This window comes from Cuculus canorus, chromosome 10, assembly GCF_017976375.1.
Source record: "Cuculus canorus isolate bCucCan1 chromosome 10, bCucCan1.pri, whole genome shotgun sequence".
Classification (NCBI taxonomy): Eukaryota; Metazoa; Chordata; class Aves; order Cuculiformes; family Cuculidae; genus Cuculus; species Cuculus canorus.
Window position 1 is genome coordinate 7,779,926 of NC_071410.1, and position 17,915 is coordinate 7,797,840.

Genomic DNA, 17,915 nt, shown 5'->3' on the forward strand with positions numbered 1-17,915 from the left:
AGAAATTCCTCCTTATATCTAATCTAAATCTCCCCCTCTCCAGTTTATACCCATTGCCTCCATACCTATCACCACGAGCCTTTGTAAAAAGTCCTCCAGCTTTCCTGCAGCCCCTTCAGGTGTTGGAAGGTCACTATAAGATCTCCTCTGAGCCTTCTCTTCTCCAGGCTGAACAACCCCAACTCTCTCAGCCTGTCCTTATAGTGAAGGTGCTCCAGCCCCCCTCTGATCATCTTCATAGCCTCCTCTGGACTCATTCCAACAGCTCCATATCCTTATTATGTTGAGGATTCCAGAATTGGACACAAGACTCCATTCACGTTTAACAGGAGTTAACACGGAGCTTCTAAAACAACAACATAACCTCGATACAAGATGCAGCGATAGATGGGTGGAAGAGGAAGGAGATCAGCGTGATTTCTGCTTTTCAACAGGTGGACAGCAGATGCAAATGCTATTAAATGCGTGATATAAAAACCAAGGCTGAACTCTGGGGAAATTCAAAAGAGAGACCTAAAGCCTGTTTTTTGGAGATTCTGAGCATTCTTTGTAAATAAGCTGGAAAACTCGGAAAATATAAGTGTGGCTAATTAATGTGCTTCTAAGTCCAGCCTTTTAAAATTATGTTTTATTTTAATTTGATCATTCTGCTTATCATTAATTTGAATACCTCTGAAGCATGTTTGCCTGCTGCTTCTCCTGTGGATGGTTTCCAAAATCAGAAACACCCTACATTTGATTACCACTGAGTAAAGACATAATAATGTTCTGGATCTATCCTGAAGGCTGTAGTCTGATAGTCTGTTTAAAAAACGGGAATTCCAGTTTATTTTTAAACATAAATGTTAAACGCTATGAACGGATGGACACTTGCCAAGAAACAAAAAAAATATTTTACAAGCTTTCACCACATGCATTTTCAGAAATTCTGACAAGATTGTAGTTTCTATATATGATACCTTAACTGTTAGATTATGTAATGTATGGCTCCAAGACTGAAACTGCTAACGAACGACTAGCAATTATGAGACCTCCAAAAGGAAGCGTTTGGAAAAAGGTGAGGGCTGCCACACGCATCTTGAGTTATAAAATGAAGGGTTTGGGCTCGTGGTTTGTTTTTTTTTTCACTCGTTTGATGTCTTCCATGATTTTAAACAAACAAAATATGTGACTCCCCATCCTGGATCATCTCATGGTGTTATTGTGAAACACCAGTGGCCGCGGTGTTCACTTCACCGGTGGGCAAAGTCTCATCACAATTAAGGATTTTGCAACCCCACTGACGGGGTGGCTTAATATAAATCTTAATTATCCACCTGAATTGCAACAAAAATATTGTGAAGCAGGGAATGACTTTAGGTGGCGATTGTGCTGCTGCGATTTTCAATTATTATACAGGGCTTAAAGCTCCAATCAGGAAAGAAAATGCAGGAAGACGGTGGGAACTGCGCGAAATAAGCTGAAGTCCAGAACTATTTTAATAAAACCAGGTGAAGTTCATAAGAGCATCACGGCACGAGGGAAGCGGGTCAGCGGGAGCGCTTTCGGGGGGGCTCAGGCACCACTGAATGGGGTAAATTATCCCTAAAACACAGCTTCCCGCACGAGAGAGGCCGCTCAAAGCCCCGCCGCTCCCGCCACCTGACGCCCGCACACCGCCCCGCTGTGCGCCCGGTGCCCCCGCAGCCCCGAGCGCCCCCACGTGCTGCGCGCGCTGGCATAGCGGGGGCGGGGCGGGGCGGGGCTTGGGGGCGGGAAAGACGTGATTGGCTGGGGCGTGGCAAAGGGGCGTGGCCTAATGTGAAGGCGTGGATGTACGCGAAGGAGGCGGTGTGGCCTCTAAAGTCTCGCGATGCTTGCTGCGGGTGGGAGGCCGGGCCCGAGTCCGCCGCCGTCCCGGCAGCCCCAGCGCCGGCGCTGCCCGCAGTAGGGGAGCCAGGCGGGGGGGGCGGACAAAGCGGGCGCCGCGCGAGCCCCGCACTCAGCGGCCCCGCGGGGTGAGTGCGAGGAGGGGAGCGACCGCGGTCAGCACAGCCGGCACCGGCGGGTGGGGAACGGGGATGGGGCTGGGAATGGGGCGGGGGACGGGAATGGAATGGGGCAGGGGAAGGGGCTGGGGACGGGAATGGGAATAGGGCAAGGAATGGGAATGGGGTAGGGACGGGGTGGGGAAGGGGGCAGGGGACGAGGACAGGAATGGGGCAGGGAATGGGGCAAGGGACAGGAGTGGGACAGGGAATGGGGACAGGCAGGGGACGGGCATGGGGCAGGGAATGGGGACAGGCAGGGGACGGGCATGGGGCAGGGGACAGGAATGGAGCAGTGGAGGGGGCAAGGGGGAGAAGTGGGGTAGGGGATAGGAAGGGGAATGGGGCAGGAAACGGGGCCGGGAATTGGGCAGGGGAAGGGAATGGGGCAGGAGACGGGGACAGGAAGGGGAATGGCGCAAGGAACGGGGACGGGGTCAAGGAATGGGGCAGGGGAGACGGGGACAGGGCCGCTGTGGGAGCGGCGCTGAGAACGGGAGCAGCAGCGGGAACGGGGCCGCGTTATCGCCGCGGGAGAGGCCGCTATCGCGGGTGTTCGGCCCTTGCGGCGGCCACTCCTTGCCAGGGAACAAAGAGGATCAATTAAGCGTGTGCAGTTACCGCCGCGTCCCTGCCCTCGGTAGATCCCGGGCGGAATGCCGAGCTCGCCGAGGAACCGGCGTTCTCCTCGGTTTATCTGAGGCATCTGGGCATTTGAGCCGGTCAGGGTTCGAGGGGAAAGGCCACGTAGCGCTGATGAGCACAGCGCTCGCTTAAAAACCGGGCAGTTCAGTGCATGGGCACAACCCGAAAGGGGAAAAAACCCCGAGATCTGAGCAGATATGCCCTTGAAATTGTTCCATAGGATTCGTCTGAGCGTTACAGTAGACCAGATCAGAAACGGCGCACGGCTCTTATTTCGCTTTGCCCCGCTACTGCGTGCCTTTGAATCATCTTCTCTGTCACTGTCATCTTTTCAGCATTTGAAAAAATAATGGGGGGGGGTGTAAAAATGCGGTCCTAATAGGTTTTGCTGCCAGTATTCCTGAGATTTATGCATGTTGTAGCCAGCCGTGCTAATAGGTCACGCTCTGAGATGTGTTTAATTTTGCAGCATCCTGCAGACAGTTACTAATTACATTTCTCATCGCCCTGTAAAGAGGTAAACAGTCGCCTGTTTCAGCCCAGGCTTTTTGCAAAGCATCAGAGTAGTTCTGCCAGTTTGAATGTCACCGTCCGCCTACTTAAATATTTTGCAGAATATGTGCCTCTGTAGATGAGCAAATTGAGGTGAGGTTAACCAACTCGCTCAAGGTCATGGAGTGTCAGTAACAGAGTTAGCAATAATGGAATCCAGCCATCCTGGCTGCTGGGTCTGTGCTCTAATCGTTGCATGACTCTCCCAAATAATTGCAGGTAGTTTAAACATTACTTTGCGTAAGTGCATGTTAAGTCCTTCAAAAACTTTTGGAGAAACAAGATGTTAATAGATCTCCTCCGGATCTTATGCTGTATTTGCACATAACTTAAAGTAACTGCGCTGCTTGATGTTGGAGGGAAGTTTGAAGAAGTCTTTGTGGCTTGTTTTGTAAATATGCACTCAAAAGGCATCGATTTTACTGACTGTATAGAGCAGAAAAGCTTACTGTTTAGATTTAGAGGTTATATCATGAGATATAACAGAAAAGATTACACTGTAATTAGACAGCTTTTTAAAGGAGAATGTGTGGTCTGTAACTGCAGAGAGGTTATCTTCTGGATAAAGTGTTTACCAGATTGCGTTTTGTAGAGTTATTTGCAGTTGTTAGGGGGGGAAAAAAACCAACCAACAAATGCACTCAGAAGCCATGGTGATAAGGCTGCTGGAAGTTAAAATGGGAACGAAAAACTTCCTCGCTTTATTTATTGTTTCAGCAGATACTTGTTAAGTAAAAACAAATCACAATTAGTGTTATTTCTGAGCCTAGAGAGAAGTTATGTTTCACTTTGTGTTTTTCTCTGTTGAGTTAAATTTATGAAGAAAGGGATTTCAAAGGAAGTGCTGGCAGCTCTGTGCTATTGTGACACCAGCAGTATATATTTAGTAACTTCAGGGAGGAAAGATCATTATTGTGTTAAAAGAAATGTTGGTGACAATTGTTTGTCTGGACTTCAAAGAGCATTGGAAAGCAAGCTGGCATTGCTCAGGTGTTACGCTTTGGCCTGTGTCCTGCAGTGAGCATTTCATTTCATCTGACAGATCCCTGGACCTGACAGGAGGTTCACTGGCAGCACTCAGAGAAGCCCATGGGCACAGTGTAGGTCACAGACTTGAGCCTGCAGATCTTGGGTTTGTACAGGTGTGTTTGTGCTTACCTTTGCTCTGCAAGTAATCGCAGTGACTTTAGACTCTACAAAATGTGGTGATGGTGGTGAGAACCTGCTGTGCCGCAGTGTGCTTGGGGAAGAGCGGCAGCCAACTTTCCTCTAAGTGAATGGGCTGGGGTGCCGCAGCCTGCAGAGCCTGGTTCTGAGTGTGTGCGGGAGAGCTGCTTTCGGCTTCATCTGTGCAGAGAAGTTCTGACAATGCAGGCTTTCTTTCTAAAAGTCTTCACAGTTTCTTGTTGAGGAGCATCATGTGAATGGTCATTGATGCTGAACCATCAGGTCTCCCCAGCAAATGTATAACTTATAACGCAGTCTTTCAAAAAAGTACTTTTCTGGTATCACCTGATGAGATACTGCAGCAAGGTGACTTCTAAGGAAAATGATTGTATCAAAGAAGGTACTGGTTGCTTGCTTAGAAATACAGAAATTTGTCCTGAGTGACACTACTGTGTCAGCAAAAGTGTTGACTGTAGGCCTGGGTTTGTCAGATTTGCCTCTGCCAGTTGAGCCCTAACTTCTTATCCAGCCAAGTTAAATAAGAAAAGGAAGCAATAATGGGGTGTACTATTTAGAGATTGTTGGCTTTCCACCTGCGAGCTGTGGAATCCTGGGAGGTTTGCACACTGTTTTCAACAGATGAGTGAGAAAAACAAGGCTGTTAGCAGCTTTGGTGATCCACACCTCCACTGATGTTGTGATTTGTGGGGGTTTGGGACACTTAAGCACTTGCTGCTGTCTAAGCTGAAGAAATTGGATGCGTTTATTAGGAAAAAGCCCATTTTGTCAGCGTCAAGGATTACCTGTATTTCTGTTACACGTGATGTGTGCAGTATAGGTGTGCATGAGAAGCAAAGACTCAAGAAGTAATGCTTACACTTGCTGCATAAAGGTTTTAAGAGTTTAAGTCTTCTGAAACAAAAGGGGTTCACCAAAATTCCAAGAAGCACTTGGAACCCAAATAGCCACTTAAAGAGCTATTTCTTTTCCTAGGCTCTTCTTAATAAGGCAGCAGAACGTCAACTTGGAACACTATCATTGGGGATTTGTTTTCAGAATATTATTAGTAGCGTTTCAGTGAAGTGGAAATAAACCTGTGCTCTGAAAAGAAACTGGATCTTGGGGGAAGACATTCCAGTAAGAACCATGAATTTAAATTCTACAGGGATGATTTGGTATTTAAAATAAAGAAAGGAAGAAATTTATAAAAGCTTAGTTTGCAAATAAGAATCATAACGTGTAAATCTGAAGATATGGCAGACACTCTAGTAAACACCTAAACTTGTCTTGTGTTTCAAGTATTGAACTTTTATCTGGTGTTTGGAAGTGTGAACGTCGTGATGTTTGGAATGCAAAAAAAAGTATTCCTTTTTGATTTTTCATAATGCCAGGGCTGTTTGCTGCTAGAAGGTTCAGAAACTGCTTCTTAAGGTGCAAACAGATCAGTTTATTAGACTGGAGAAGAGCCAAAATATACCGTGTTTTATAAAGCTTCATTGGAAGTGGAAATGACAACTTATGAGTCTGTAGGAGCTTTTTGTTCTCTTAATATTTTCTGCTATCTAATGAAGTTAGGGCTCAAAGGATGCCTTAAGTTTGATGATTAACCAATAGGAGCTACAGTAAAATATGACGTATATGGTGGGAAATATGTAGCTGTTTTGTTGTTTTCTGTCTGTGGTGTGTAAGGGCTATGGCATGCGTGCTGAGAAGTCTGGCCTTAATTTTATTTTATGAATTACAGTTGAGATTGTTTCTTGATCGGGTCATGGGTTCTGGTTTTAGTTCTGGAACATCACTCAGAGTAAAACAAAGCTGTGGGGGTGGCAGAAGGAGGATGGCAGTGGTTGTATGCTGATCAGAGGCACTGGTGGTAGAAAACCTGTCTCATTTTTAAATCAAATAGCAAACCTTAAATCTGTTTGGTATTATTCATTGCAGTTGTCTTTGGCTTTGTTGCCTGTGGTTCTAACAAGAATTTAGTTTAAACAAGATGTGAAGGTGTTCCCCATTCTTTCATTCTGAATCTGTGGGATTTAACATACCTCAGTGCCTGCGTGAGCAGACACCTCAGTTGTTATGCCTCATCCGGGAATGCTTTGAGTAGGTCATCACTGCAGAGACGTTCCTGCCTACACGGTGACTGCTGCTGCTGCTGCCTTACGTCTTTGTGTTTCCTCATTTCTGCCGTGTTTTTTCTCAAGTGTTAGCATCCTGAGGCAAGCATAGGATATCTTTGTGTTGCAAAAACACTGCGTAAGCAGCCCTAGCCGTGGACTGGGACCACCAAATGCTGTTGTGATACTCTGAGGTGCTTATCCTTTTATTTTATAGCAGTTTGTTAAATAGATGGAAACCTGATGCAAGTACTTTTTTCTGCTTCTGCATTTTTGAAGGGACTTAAGTAAAGGTAGATTAATAACCAGGCATCAAGTTCTATATTTTTACACCTCTGTTGACTGTCTCAGTTTAGTGTAGACTTGTGGAAATAATCTTCTTGCCTTTTCTCTTTTTTTCCCCTTTTTTTTCCTTTAGAATTGCCAAAATGCTTTGGAATTCTTAAACGATTCAAACACTGAAGTCTCTGAGGATACAAAATCATAAGAACACAAGAAGCAGCAAGGAGGATTCAGTGCCAATGCAGCAACAAAAAAGACAGCCAGAGTTAGTGGAAGGAAATCTTCCTGTTTTTGTTTTTCCTACAGAACTTATATTTTATGCAGATGACCAGTCAACACACAAGCAGGTGTTGACTCTATATAACCCCTATGAGTTTGCCTTAAAATTCAAAGGTGGGTTTCTTAGGTTAAGTTCTATTTAAGGGTTAGTCGGTGATCTTGAACAGTCCAATTATGATTCATGTAACAAAGCATATTTCTGACAAAACCAGACTTGTGTCTCTACGTGTATCTGTTGATTAAGTTAGTGAGGTATTGATTCGTGATTTGTTACCACCACTGTCCTTTTTGTTGCAGTTCTTTGTACGACTCCAAATAAATATGCGGTGGTTGATGCTACTGGTGCAGTGAAGCCTCAGTGCTGTGTTGACATGTAAGTAAAAGTCAGTGGAGTTCTTTTGTCTTTGATGTGTGACACTCGATTACCTTAATTTCTTTTATTATTTAAGATGTAGTAAATGACAGCTTGCATAGTATGAACTAAGTTGGATAAAGATGTAATCTTTTCCTAATCTCTTATTCTTGTGGCCATCTGAGCTTTGCTATTCTTTTATTCTGGGGTGAAGGTATTACAATACTGGGATGTTGCCTTGTTTAATTTTGTCTTTAGGCATAAATAAAATGCCAGTAGATGCATCCTGTAGTAGTGTTCATAAACCAGCAGTGAGAGCCTCCTCCAAGTATTTTTTTGTTAGAAATAACAAGGAAAGCAAGACCCCCTGGAGTTGGGATTTCTCTGTGAGAAATATTTGTTTGCAGATTGGCAAAATGAAAATGGGATGTAGTTCTACTGAGCACGCTTTCCTGGGCCATGTGCAACAAAGGCGTTTCTGTCTGCCTTTCAGCCTGACTGCCTCTTATTCTCACATCTCTGTCTCTTCTTTACTCGTGTCTCTGGTCAGGTCCCAACTCAATAACAGGGGAAATAAGAAGGCCAGTTAAGTGACTACAATAACATATAGGATCTGTAGGCTGCTATAATTCAAAGTAAAGTAGGTATATAAGCTAAAGTAGACCAACTTTTTTCATTTTCCATTTGCTATGTTATTTCTGTATTTATGTACAGATACAGCTAAAGAAAGTATGAAGAGCAGACTGAGCTTTCTGACTAGAAAGTAAACTGTAAAAGTAAACTGTAAAACACCTTCTGGAATCTCTGGCTAACAAATGGCCGTATACAGCAAACTCTGCTACTGCATGATCCATCTTCTGTCAGATAAATAATACTGTGCTTGGGGAATGGCTCTTTCCCATAAAATGACTGTTTTCTGTAGGTGTAATTTGGATAATTACAAGAACTCACCAAACAGAAAGGAAGTTTAAAACATGGAGCTAAAAGGCTTCAGTGGGCAGAGGCAACGCTCGTAAAAGTGAAACGAAACAGGTCAGAATATACCAGCGTATCAGTGAGCTATTCCAGTCTTTAGCAGACATTTACACGAGCTTGATTACATTTGGTTAATCCTAAACAAATGTATTTTATGAAATAAGGGAAAATAAGACATAATCATGTTTCCAAGGAGTTCTTTGTGCAGCAAAACCCCCATCCCATTCCAATGGTTGCTGTCTAAGGGCAGTGTTTACTGCTAGGATATGAGCAGTACTATGCAAGGATGGCCATTTGCCAGATAAACAGATATTCTACAGAGCTTCCAATTATGCAATGGTCTCTAAAAAGAAACAGGAGAATGTATCTGTTTATAAGGGTCTGCAGAAAACATCTCTTTGCTTTGGCAGCAGATGCCTGTTCTCATAGCACAGTGTTATGTAAAGATTCTGTTTGGGTTGGTAGTCAGTGCAGTGGTTCTGAGAGTAGAAACAGAATGTTAAAAGGAAGTGTTAAAAGAAGGAATAAGAGTTGAATCTGCTCTTCTGATATGCTGAGAGTTGTATGAATTAGGCTTTTTTCCCCCCTGACAGTCCTTTTGTTTTAGTGAAGGCATTTGCCCAGCCAACATTCAACATGTTGAAAGCCTGTCATAAGCACACTGTTTTGCCTCTAAAGTGAAGCAAAACTATGGACATTCCTGCAGCCTTTGAGTTCCGAGGATTATTTAATCTCTGTTTGTTTCCTTGTCAAATAGTCTGTTCAGACTAGATACCGGTTACAAGCACTGGCTAAGTGTTAGTGATTGTAGGTATCTTGATGTGGTACCGTTCCTTTAAGTGAAGACTGAGACACAGAAAAATGTTTCTCACAGCATTTTAATGTATCTCTTAACGTTATAATGTATATATTATTACAAAGAGATCTCTGTTTCTTGAAGCAATTTTAAGACTACTGTCCTGTATTACCAAGGGTAGAATATTTTTTCCCTCAGGAGTTGGCAATCTTTTTGAAGCCAAATCACTTTATGTGTAGGTGTGTTTTCAGATTAGCTATTGTTATCTTAGAAATTTAGACCAGCCTTTCACAAGCAGAGTTTTACATTTTGGAGAAATAATTAAAATCCATATGAACTCTTAAGAGCTAATAGGAGCTTCAAAACCTGAATATTACATTTTTTTTTAGTGCTAGGTGTGTGCTCTCATAATGAGTCATAAATGCAGAGAGGAAGCAGTAGAGCAGAGCACTGCTCAGAGGTCGGTCTATCAGTGTTATTTTAAAACTCTTCCTTTTCTAAGTCCCACATGCAATTTTTCACATGAAACACCATAAAATTAGAAGGAATGCAGCAACTATCACCCTGTCTTTCTGTTGAAGCCATATTCAAAGCAGCAGAGAAATGGAGTGGTTGTTGGACAGTGAGAAGGTTTCCCAAGACAGTAACTGAATCTCTAGCTATAATTCAGAGGGTATCTGTGCTGCAGTCCCAGTTGTGATTGCAGCTGTGTAGCTGCACCCAGCCTAGTGCTGGGGAGCCAATGAAGCATCTGCAGCATTGTGCATTTCTGTGCAGGCTACAAAGTGTGCTCAGGGTAGCCAGATTGATGGGCAGAGCGCAGAGCTCTGCTGTTGAGATCCAGATTTGTTCACTGTAAGACAGACGAGAAATGTTTATGTAGATAGGTAGCTATCGTTTTTCCTGTACAAGCCCTTAAGGGTGAGCTGATTTTGAAAATCCCGTTACAGCAAGCTGACTAGTTGGTAGAGACAGAGTCTTACTTCTAAGAAAGTATAATTGCAAAGCTTTGAGTTTCCTGTTTTTCTCACCAAAAAGCCTGACGCTACCACCTGTCCAAGCATTTGGCAGTCCTACTCTTCTTTCCTTCCCTGGCCACTCCAGACCCTCCATACCTTTTAAAATCATTGGCCAGCATAAAAAAAACCCCTTTGATAAATGGGGAGGCATCTTTCAGATAATTGGTTTTTTATGGAAATTGGCAGCAAGGTGTCAGACTGAGGCAAAAGCGTGCTTGAGATCAAGAATTAACTGTTCTTTTTGGCCAGCCAGTTGGAGCAGATATATTTGGGAACCAGAGCAAACATGAGGGGAGAGAGAAGGCAAGATCAAATTTTCAAGAACATTGAGTAATGTAGAGGGAGTGAGAATCTGGACTATTGCAATATATCTGGGCAAGGGGAGAGGGCAAACATCGGGATGCAATTCCACAGGAGATGTGCTTTTTATTAATTCCTCTGTTTGAAAATGTTTTCCTCTGCAGTGTGATTCGTCACAGAGATGTTCGGGCATCTTACTATGGTGTGATAGATAAATTCCGTCTACAAGTGTCTGAGCAGAGCCAGAGGAAAGCATTAGGGAAAAAGGAGATTATTGCTACTCTACTTCCATCTGCAAAGGAACAACAACAACAAAAGGAAGAGGAGGAAAAACGAATAAAAGAACATCTGGCGGAAAGTGTCTTTTTTGAGCAGACTTTGTGTCAACCAGGTAGCTGAAATCTTTTACCCATCCTGTCTTCTGAATCGGTTTTGAACAGTTCATGTGGTGAGAATGACTAGATTTTTAAAGTAATTCTTTTTACTTACCTTTAAGACTGCATTGTCACTGTGGGGTGATGGTGCCCAAGAACCCAAACTATTCTGTTTATGCTGTCTTGATTAATCCAGACCCTTTGCTGCCCCACATTCGAATGTCATACTTCGCAGAGTACGTCCTGTATTCCTCTGGTGCAGAAGTTCTGTTACTGCCAATAGGAATTTATCTGGAAAAGGATGGTAGTCGTTTTTTCCTCTGGGCTCTTTCAGAACGTATGCCCCTCCTGAGTTTGTTCCAAGCCCTTAATCCTCCATTTCCTGATGAGCAGGAAATATTGCCAAAACATCTTCTGAAGTGCTCCTTGTTCTGCGCCATCTCCGTTGTGTGTTTCACAAGTACAGAAAAGCACAGTTGTTAGCTGGAAACTCTGCACGTTTCATACGTGAGGAAGTGAATCAACAGCCTTGGGCAAAACCTGGGCCGAACACTTAAATTGAAGTGGTAGGGGGAGATGAGAAAAGTATCGAGTTTTACTGGAACTGAATCTAAACTGATTTTTTACTTGGCTTTTACTGATTTATACTCTAATTATTTTTGTCACTGCTTTATTTTTCATTATAAGAACAAAAATCAGTTCTGTGAAATAGATTAACTTGCTTGAGAGTGTTCCTTCTGTTAAAAGCATGTTGTTTCACTATTTCTACATAGTTTGTTGGCTGGTGAAACACCTCTTACTAAAATAACCCTCAGGGAAGGTATGAGGAAGATACATGGTTCAAGTAAACCTACAGGATCTCTGGGCTCACAGAACAAAACGTTACTGTGATAAGTTTTTCCAGTGCAGCATGTTTGAAAAATCCTGGGCAATCTGAGAGTGGTCTGAATCCAAATGCCGTTTCTCTGTTTAAAAACCTTGTTGCCTACGTTCTATCACTTGCTGACAGAAGAGCAATAAGCAGAGCACACACAGTGGCTGCGTATAACCTGCAACCTAGGAGTAATAGTTTAGTAGGCACGGTGGTGTTGGACTGACAGTTGCACTGGATGGTCTTAGAGGTCTTTTCCAACCTTAATGATTCTATGCTTCTATAATAACAAACTGATGGAGTTAAAATAGGGGACACATTGCTAGTCGCTTTGAGGACAGAAATACTTGATAAAACATTGGCTAATTTCTATTGGGGCTTAAGAATGCAATAGAGATATTCAACTGAGGTGTTAAAAGCTCTTTTTTAAAGGCTGCACAGTGTGACTTTGAGTGAGTTCCAGCTGTTAAACTGCAGCAGAGTAGAGAGTATGAAGAACAGTTTGTCTATAGTTTGTATTTCTTTGTTCTGGTGATGCTGGACTGTCAGTGGTTCACTTACAGTGTTATTTTTTTTTAAAGTAAGTTTCAAATTATACTGATTTGTGGCATATAAACTGGTTCTGACAGGGGCAGCCCTTGAATCCTGTAATGAAAGAAAGAAAGGGAACTCATCTGGGCCAAGAATCTGTGCTCTTGCTGTAGCCAAGCTTTGTTCTGGAGGTGTAAGCAGAGTTACCTGCCTGTGCAGCTCCTTTGGGCGTTCTTTCCCAATTGATTACTAAGCACTGAAGGAACATATCAAGGAATGGAGTCAGGATGCATGGTGAAACCTCAAGCGTTGCTGAAACACCCACCTGTCATGAGAGTGTGTATATATAGCGACTGGGCCTGGCAGGCTCTGTGCCTCCAGAAGGGAGGGGTTTGAGAAGTTATGTGAAAACAAGTTCCAGGATCAGAACAGGGAGCAGCCTTCTCCACTGCAAAAATGCAGAGGGTTTAGGAGGGTGGGTTTCAGAATTGTTTTCCACCCCCTCCAGACTGCAAAGGGAAAAGAAAATCTCAGGATATTGCAGCTCCAATGTACCACGAACACTTTTGCAGCTCATTTAACATTTGCATTGGGCAGATATTCCTTATAATTGGTACGATCTTATTTTTCAGAAAACAGAACTGCCTCATCGGGACCGAGTTTACTAACAGTCTTCCTAGGAATAGTGTGTATCGCAGCACTAATGCTACCTACATTGGGGGAAATGGATTCCCTGGTGCCTCTCTACCTCCACTTAAGTGTGAATCAAAAGTTAGTAGCTGCTTATGTTTTAGGTAAGTATTTTGGATTTTGGGCATGTTTTCTTGCAACTTCTGCGATTTTGGAAACATCTTCTGTGTTTGCCAGTGGCTTTGGGAAACTTGATGGAGACAAAGCACGCTATTACGTTTCGCTTTGCATCTCCACTTGTATTATGACTTGCAGCCATGGTGATAGCTGCCTAAATGAGTTGCTGTAAGTATTTCAGACCAGATTTTAGTTGATACTTATTATGTACAGGCTCCTACATGTTAATTTTGCCTTCTTGTGATGACTGGCCAACTGGAGTCATCTGCCAGCAAAGCTGAATGGAATGTGCCCTTTCTTATCTTTACACTGAAAGAGAAAGTTACTCTATTGCAGATCCTAGATCTCTTCTGTCATTTCATTTCTCTCTCCAGCCCTGATGAGCTGCTCTGAAAGGCTCTATTCACCGCCTTGTTGACAAGCAGTTGAAATGCATAGAAACAGGTTTTTGTAAACCTTTCCTAAGAGACCACTCCCATCCACAATGCTTCCCTGATTCATACCTCACTCCTAAATTAGCAAGCGCAGATGAGTTGCACGTTTCATTTGTTACGGTTCTTTTTCTAGAACTATTTCAGATTTGAAGAACAGTCACAACATTGAGCTCAATTCTCCTGTCCCCCTACCTGGCAGAACTGAGGATTTAAAAGAAACGAGCTAGGCAGTTTTGAACTGAGAGCTAGAGGTGAGGTATGGATGGGAAGAGATGCCAGTCCTTGATGGTTAACGTGCACACGCAGTTGACCGACTGGTGCAAATTGGTGTGCTGAAATGGTTTGAAAACTCACTTGTCGCTCTTTGCCTGAGCTGATGGTGATGTATTTTCGGATCAGGACTTTGCAGTGATCCTGGTTTTGTTTTTATCTCTAGTTTTTTAAATTCCTCCAGTTTCTGCTGGTGCCAGCTGTAGTAGTAAACCGCTTGATTTTATACATTTGCAACAAAGTCTGTTTTTTAGATTCACTATGAGGTTCTTGCAGGTTTTGATCGCTTTGGTAGCAGCACTTTTAGTGTTAATGAAAAGAGTCTTATCCATGTGTGATTCTTGCTCATCTAGAAAGTTGATTGCTTTTGAGAAGATGAAACCACTTTCTTCCACAGCAAAGTACAGTGGGATTGCATAGCTTTTAATTGGAAGGGGAGGTTAATGCCACACCAACTGGGCTATATGATGTTTGAGGATTATTTGCTTCACAGAAATTAGTTAAAAACTTTATTGCCTGAAGTTTCCTATACAAGTGGTATAGGAAATATGTATGTCCTGTAGCACCTTCCAGAAGCCTCTGTTACTACTCTGCAATGATTTAGGTAATCCAAGCCAAAGCCAAGAGCAGTTCTAGTAGCACCGATTGTCTGAGCTAATATAGACCTTAAGAAATACCTGAGCTGTAATTCTTTAATGGATAAATTGCTTATTTAATGGAAGGCATCATTACAGTTCTGTTCTGTCATGCTTCCATCTTCAAAATCTTTTTAAAGTAATAAGTTAAATCAGTCTGTAGTGGCAGGATAGCAAAATAGTCTCAAATTTCTTTGCCTGTGGTGAGATCTGTAGGTTCTAGCCAAGCCCTCTGCAGTGAAAGGCTATTCTACTAACATCATCTGAGCCTGCAAGAGAGTCAGATTGCCTAAGAACTGATAAATTACTATTTTGATGTTGCATAAGGTTGGGATGCAAGGAGCCCTAATGTTTTTCCAAATGCCTCTCTGCCTTGAGCAATACAACTCGGGGCTAGGAACTCGGAGGGTTGTACATTTTCCTGGATCAGCATGTAATTAAAGAAAACTTTTCAGTGTGTGGTGAGTAGGCTTATTAGCCTCCACATTTCCTGCTTTCATCTGTTTTTAATTGTTTTTAACCTCTACCAGAGCAGGTCTCTTTCTGCCTCTTTAAAGGTCACAACAAAGAGTCTGCAGAAAGCTCCCTATGCAGACTGACAAGGGAGCTTAACATCTTTGTTTAAAACTAGTCTTTGATGAGTTATTCTGCACAGAGCAGAAACAAAAATGTCTTGGAGCCCTTGGCTAATCTGCCTCGCTGATGATTCAGCGTTTGAATTCTGCTGCCCCTAACTAACCCTACTGAAAACCGATGGGTCATGTGTTTGTGTTACACGTATTGGAGTAAAAATCTTGACTTGGAAAATTTTCCAGTAGCAAGACTGATAATTGTTTGGAGTATTTATAGCTTCTTTGATGTTTAGCTACTCAATGTACTGCACTTCCATGTCATTTTTTTAACACAGAATTTGACTACATCAAAATTTGGAGCAATACTTATGATATTTAAGAGAATGGGGTATAGAAATTAATTCTGGATGTGTTTATGCACTTCTATTTTGTGGCCTGTCACAGGGTAAAATGTCTTTTATTTTAAATGTTTTATTCAGTGAAATTAAAGCATTGAGCTTTTAATTCTTGTCTTTTCAGGTCTCATCACCATGGTTATTTTGAGAACATGAGCAGTGAGTTAATAGGATGTCAAACACCTTACTGTATATTCACATCATGAATGTGGACTGCCTTTTACTCCCATTTGGCTCATTAAGATGCTAGCAAAACTGTTCAGTGATCTAAGATACCTTCAGAAGTGTAATATATTTTAACTGTATAATAAATGAAAGACTCAAAGCACCTTTCCGTGCTTCTGTAACAGACAGCTACGAAATGTTCAGTGATACCTGTGAAAATAATTTTAAAAACTTTTATATCTATGCCTACTGTAAAAAATCCTTATTAAAGCAACATTTGTTATTTTTAGTCTATGTTCACATCAGTGTGTGATCACTATAAAAGCAAACTTGTCTTATGTAAAACATTCACTTGGTTTGTGGTTGTACGTGCTGAGGCTGGTGCCTGACGCTTTTGTATCCGTACCAGGAGGATGAAAGTTGGGATGAAGCAGTGAAGGAAACGAAAGATTTCATCAGTGAAACTATGAAATAAACCATGAATTTTAAGTGAAGAAGAAATTCTCAGATTCCTTACTTCCTCCTCACCGATAGATCATTGAGCAAGCGGTCACTTTCTTACCTGAGGAATGAATTTCTGCGATGGCCATTTTGTATCATGATTGTAGACAATAAAAACAAGTTCTGTAACCAGATCCTTTTATTTCTTAGGGCTGCATGCACCATGTCAACCCCGTGGCGTTAACGGAAGCTGAACTCGTGCTGCACACTAATATTAAATTCTGCATTTTTTTTCTATTTTAGCGACCAAACCAAGTACAGCAAGAAAGGCTCCGCACCATCCCTTCCCTACAGCTGCCCCAGGGAATTTCTTTTGTATCAGAACCTCCTGTTCAAATTCCAGTTTTATATGTGAGGCGAACCTTTATCTTGTTTCCTAGGATGAGTATTTCCCTCTGTTTGATGTTGCAATGCCAAGATGTCAAGTTTAAATACATTTCTACTAGAGGGTCGATATTGCTGCGTTTGCTTGGCACACACGGTCTGTGCTTCTAAGAAGTTGATAGCACGTGCTCTGATCTGTGTCAAAACACCTTTTGGAAATTAAACCTTCTTCCCCTGCATGTTGTGGGTTGCTGTCCTGCGTGCACATGGGAGTACAGAGAAACTGCGGAGAACAGCGTTGCTTAAAACAAAAGGACAGAGCTTGAATTTAAGGAAGTTGTTAATCGCTGTACATTTTTTCTTATATATAATACAAGTAAGTCTTTAAAGGGCAATAAAGTGTTACTTTAGTTTGATTCTCAGAAGGACTGGGATTGTGTCATCTATCAGCATCAGATGATAAAGACAAGTCAAACATTAATGTTTGTTTAAAAAGAAAAAGGTTGGTGCCTGCAGAGCTGGCGCTGCAGCCACAGTGCTGCCTCTGTGCCCGGAGAGCGCATCGGGTCGCAGGGTGTTCCTGCCACTGCAGAGCTGCATTCTCGCAGCTTCACTGTTATCCGTAAGAAGCTCCGCTGCCAGTTCTGATTTTCACGAGGTGCTTTAACCTGCTGCTCCTTGAGGAGGGGTGAGGAAATGGAACAGAAGTTCAGGAGATAAATGTGCCGTGGGGTGCATTAGCCTGGCTGTTGCAATACTGGCACCTTTATATGGGTAAGGATGGCAGGACTTGATGCAAGGACAACATCTTAAAGGTCCAAGCTGGTTAAAAAACAAAACCAAAGCTTTTTTTTCCCCCCTGATAACCTTGAGTTCCGGTCATGGGCTTGGAGGGTGTTTTGCCAGGCACTTGCAGAAGAACAGAGGAGAGAGAATCTCATGTGCATGAACGTGGGAGTCTCTATAACCAAGTCTTGGCACCTTAGTCCTGCAGGACTGTGCACACACGAGGTGTGGGGACAGGATGACAGAGACCCAGGTGCCAGCCTTTGCTTTCATGGAATTTAAAGCAAAGTAATTGGTTTAAGAAAACACCTTAATCAAAGAAATCATTAACAAAGTTATCAGCAGCTAAAACGAGCGTCGCATTGGACCATTTCTTTTTCAAGGGCAAGCGAGGAGCAGCGCACAGGTAAAAAAGATAAAATGCACAGTGGCACTCAGCAGATGCAGATGAAGCCGGTGCTGGGCCAAAACGGATGTGACAAATGTGAATTTTGACTTCTTTCTACTTCAGGGAGATTACAGCACTCTGGATCACCACAGATCTATTACTCTGTTGGGAAAGCAAGACCTGAGGAGGGTTTCAGTTCAGCACAATGAGGGGGAATGTATCAGCCCGTGTCACAGCACGGCCACAGGGAGACACTAGTGAAATTTTACTGGGTGGAAACACAAGGTTTATAGGCTGTTTTCTGAAATATATATATACACACAAATACATATATAGGCATGCACACGCCTC

General features: G+C 42.7%; 1 protein-coding gene across 1 annotated transcript; it reads left to right on the plus strand.

Annotated features, from left to right (window-relative positions):
- Window positions 1–1,838: 1,838 nt before the first annotated feature.
- MOSPD1 (motile sperm domain containing 1) lies at window positions 1,839–16,196 on the plus strand. The gene is made up of 6 exons (XM_054075688.1): window positions 1,839–1,997; window positions 6,927–7,183; window positions 7,367–7,442; window positions 10,676–10,902; window positions 12,920–13,081; window positions 15,525–16,196. Exons 2-6 carry the CDS (start codon window positions 7,030–7,032, stop codon window positions 15,554–15,556), a joined length of 651 nt encoding a protein of 216 aa, XP_053931663.1. The 5' UTR covers window positions 1,839–1,997; window positions 6,927–7,029; the 3' UTR covers window positions 15,557–16,196.
- The last annotated feature ends 1,719 nt before the right edge of the window (window positions 16,197–17,915 follow it).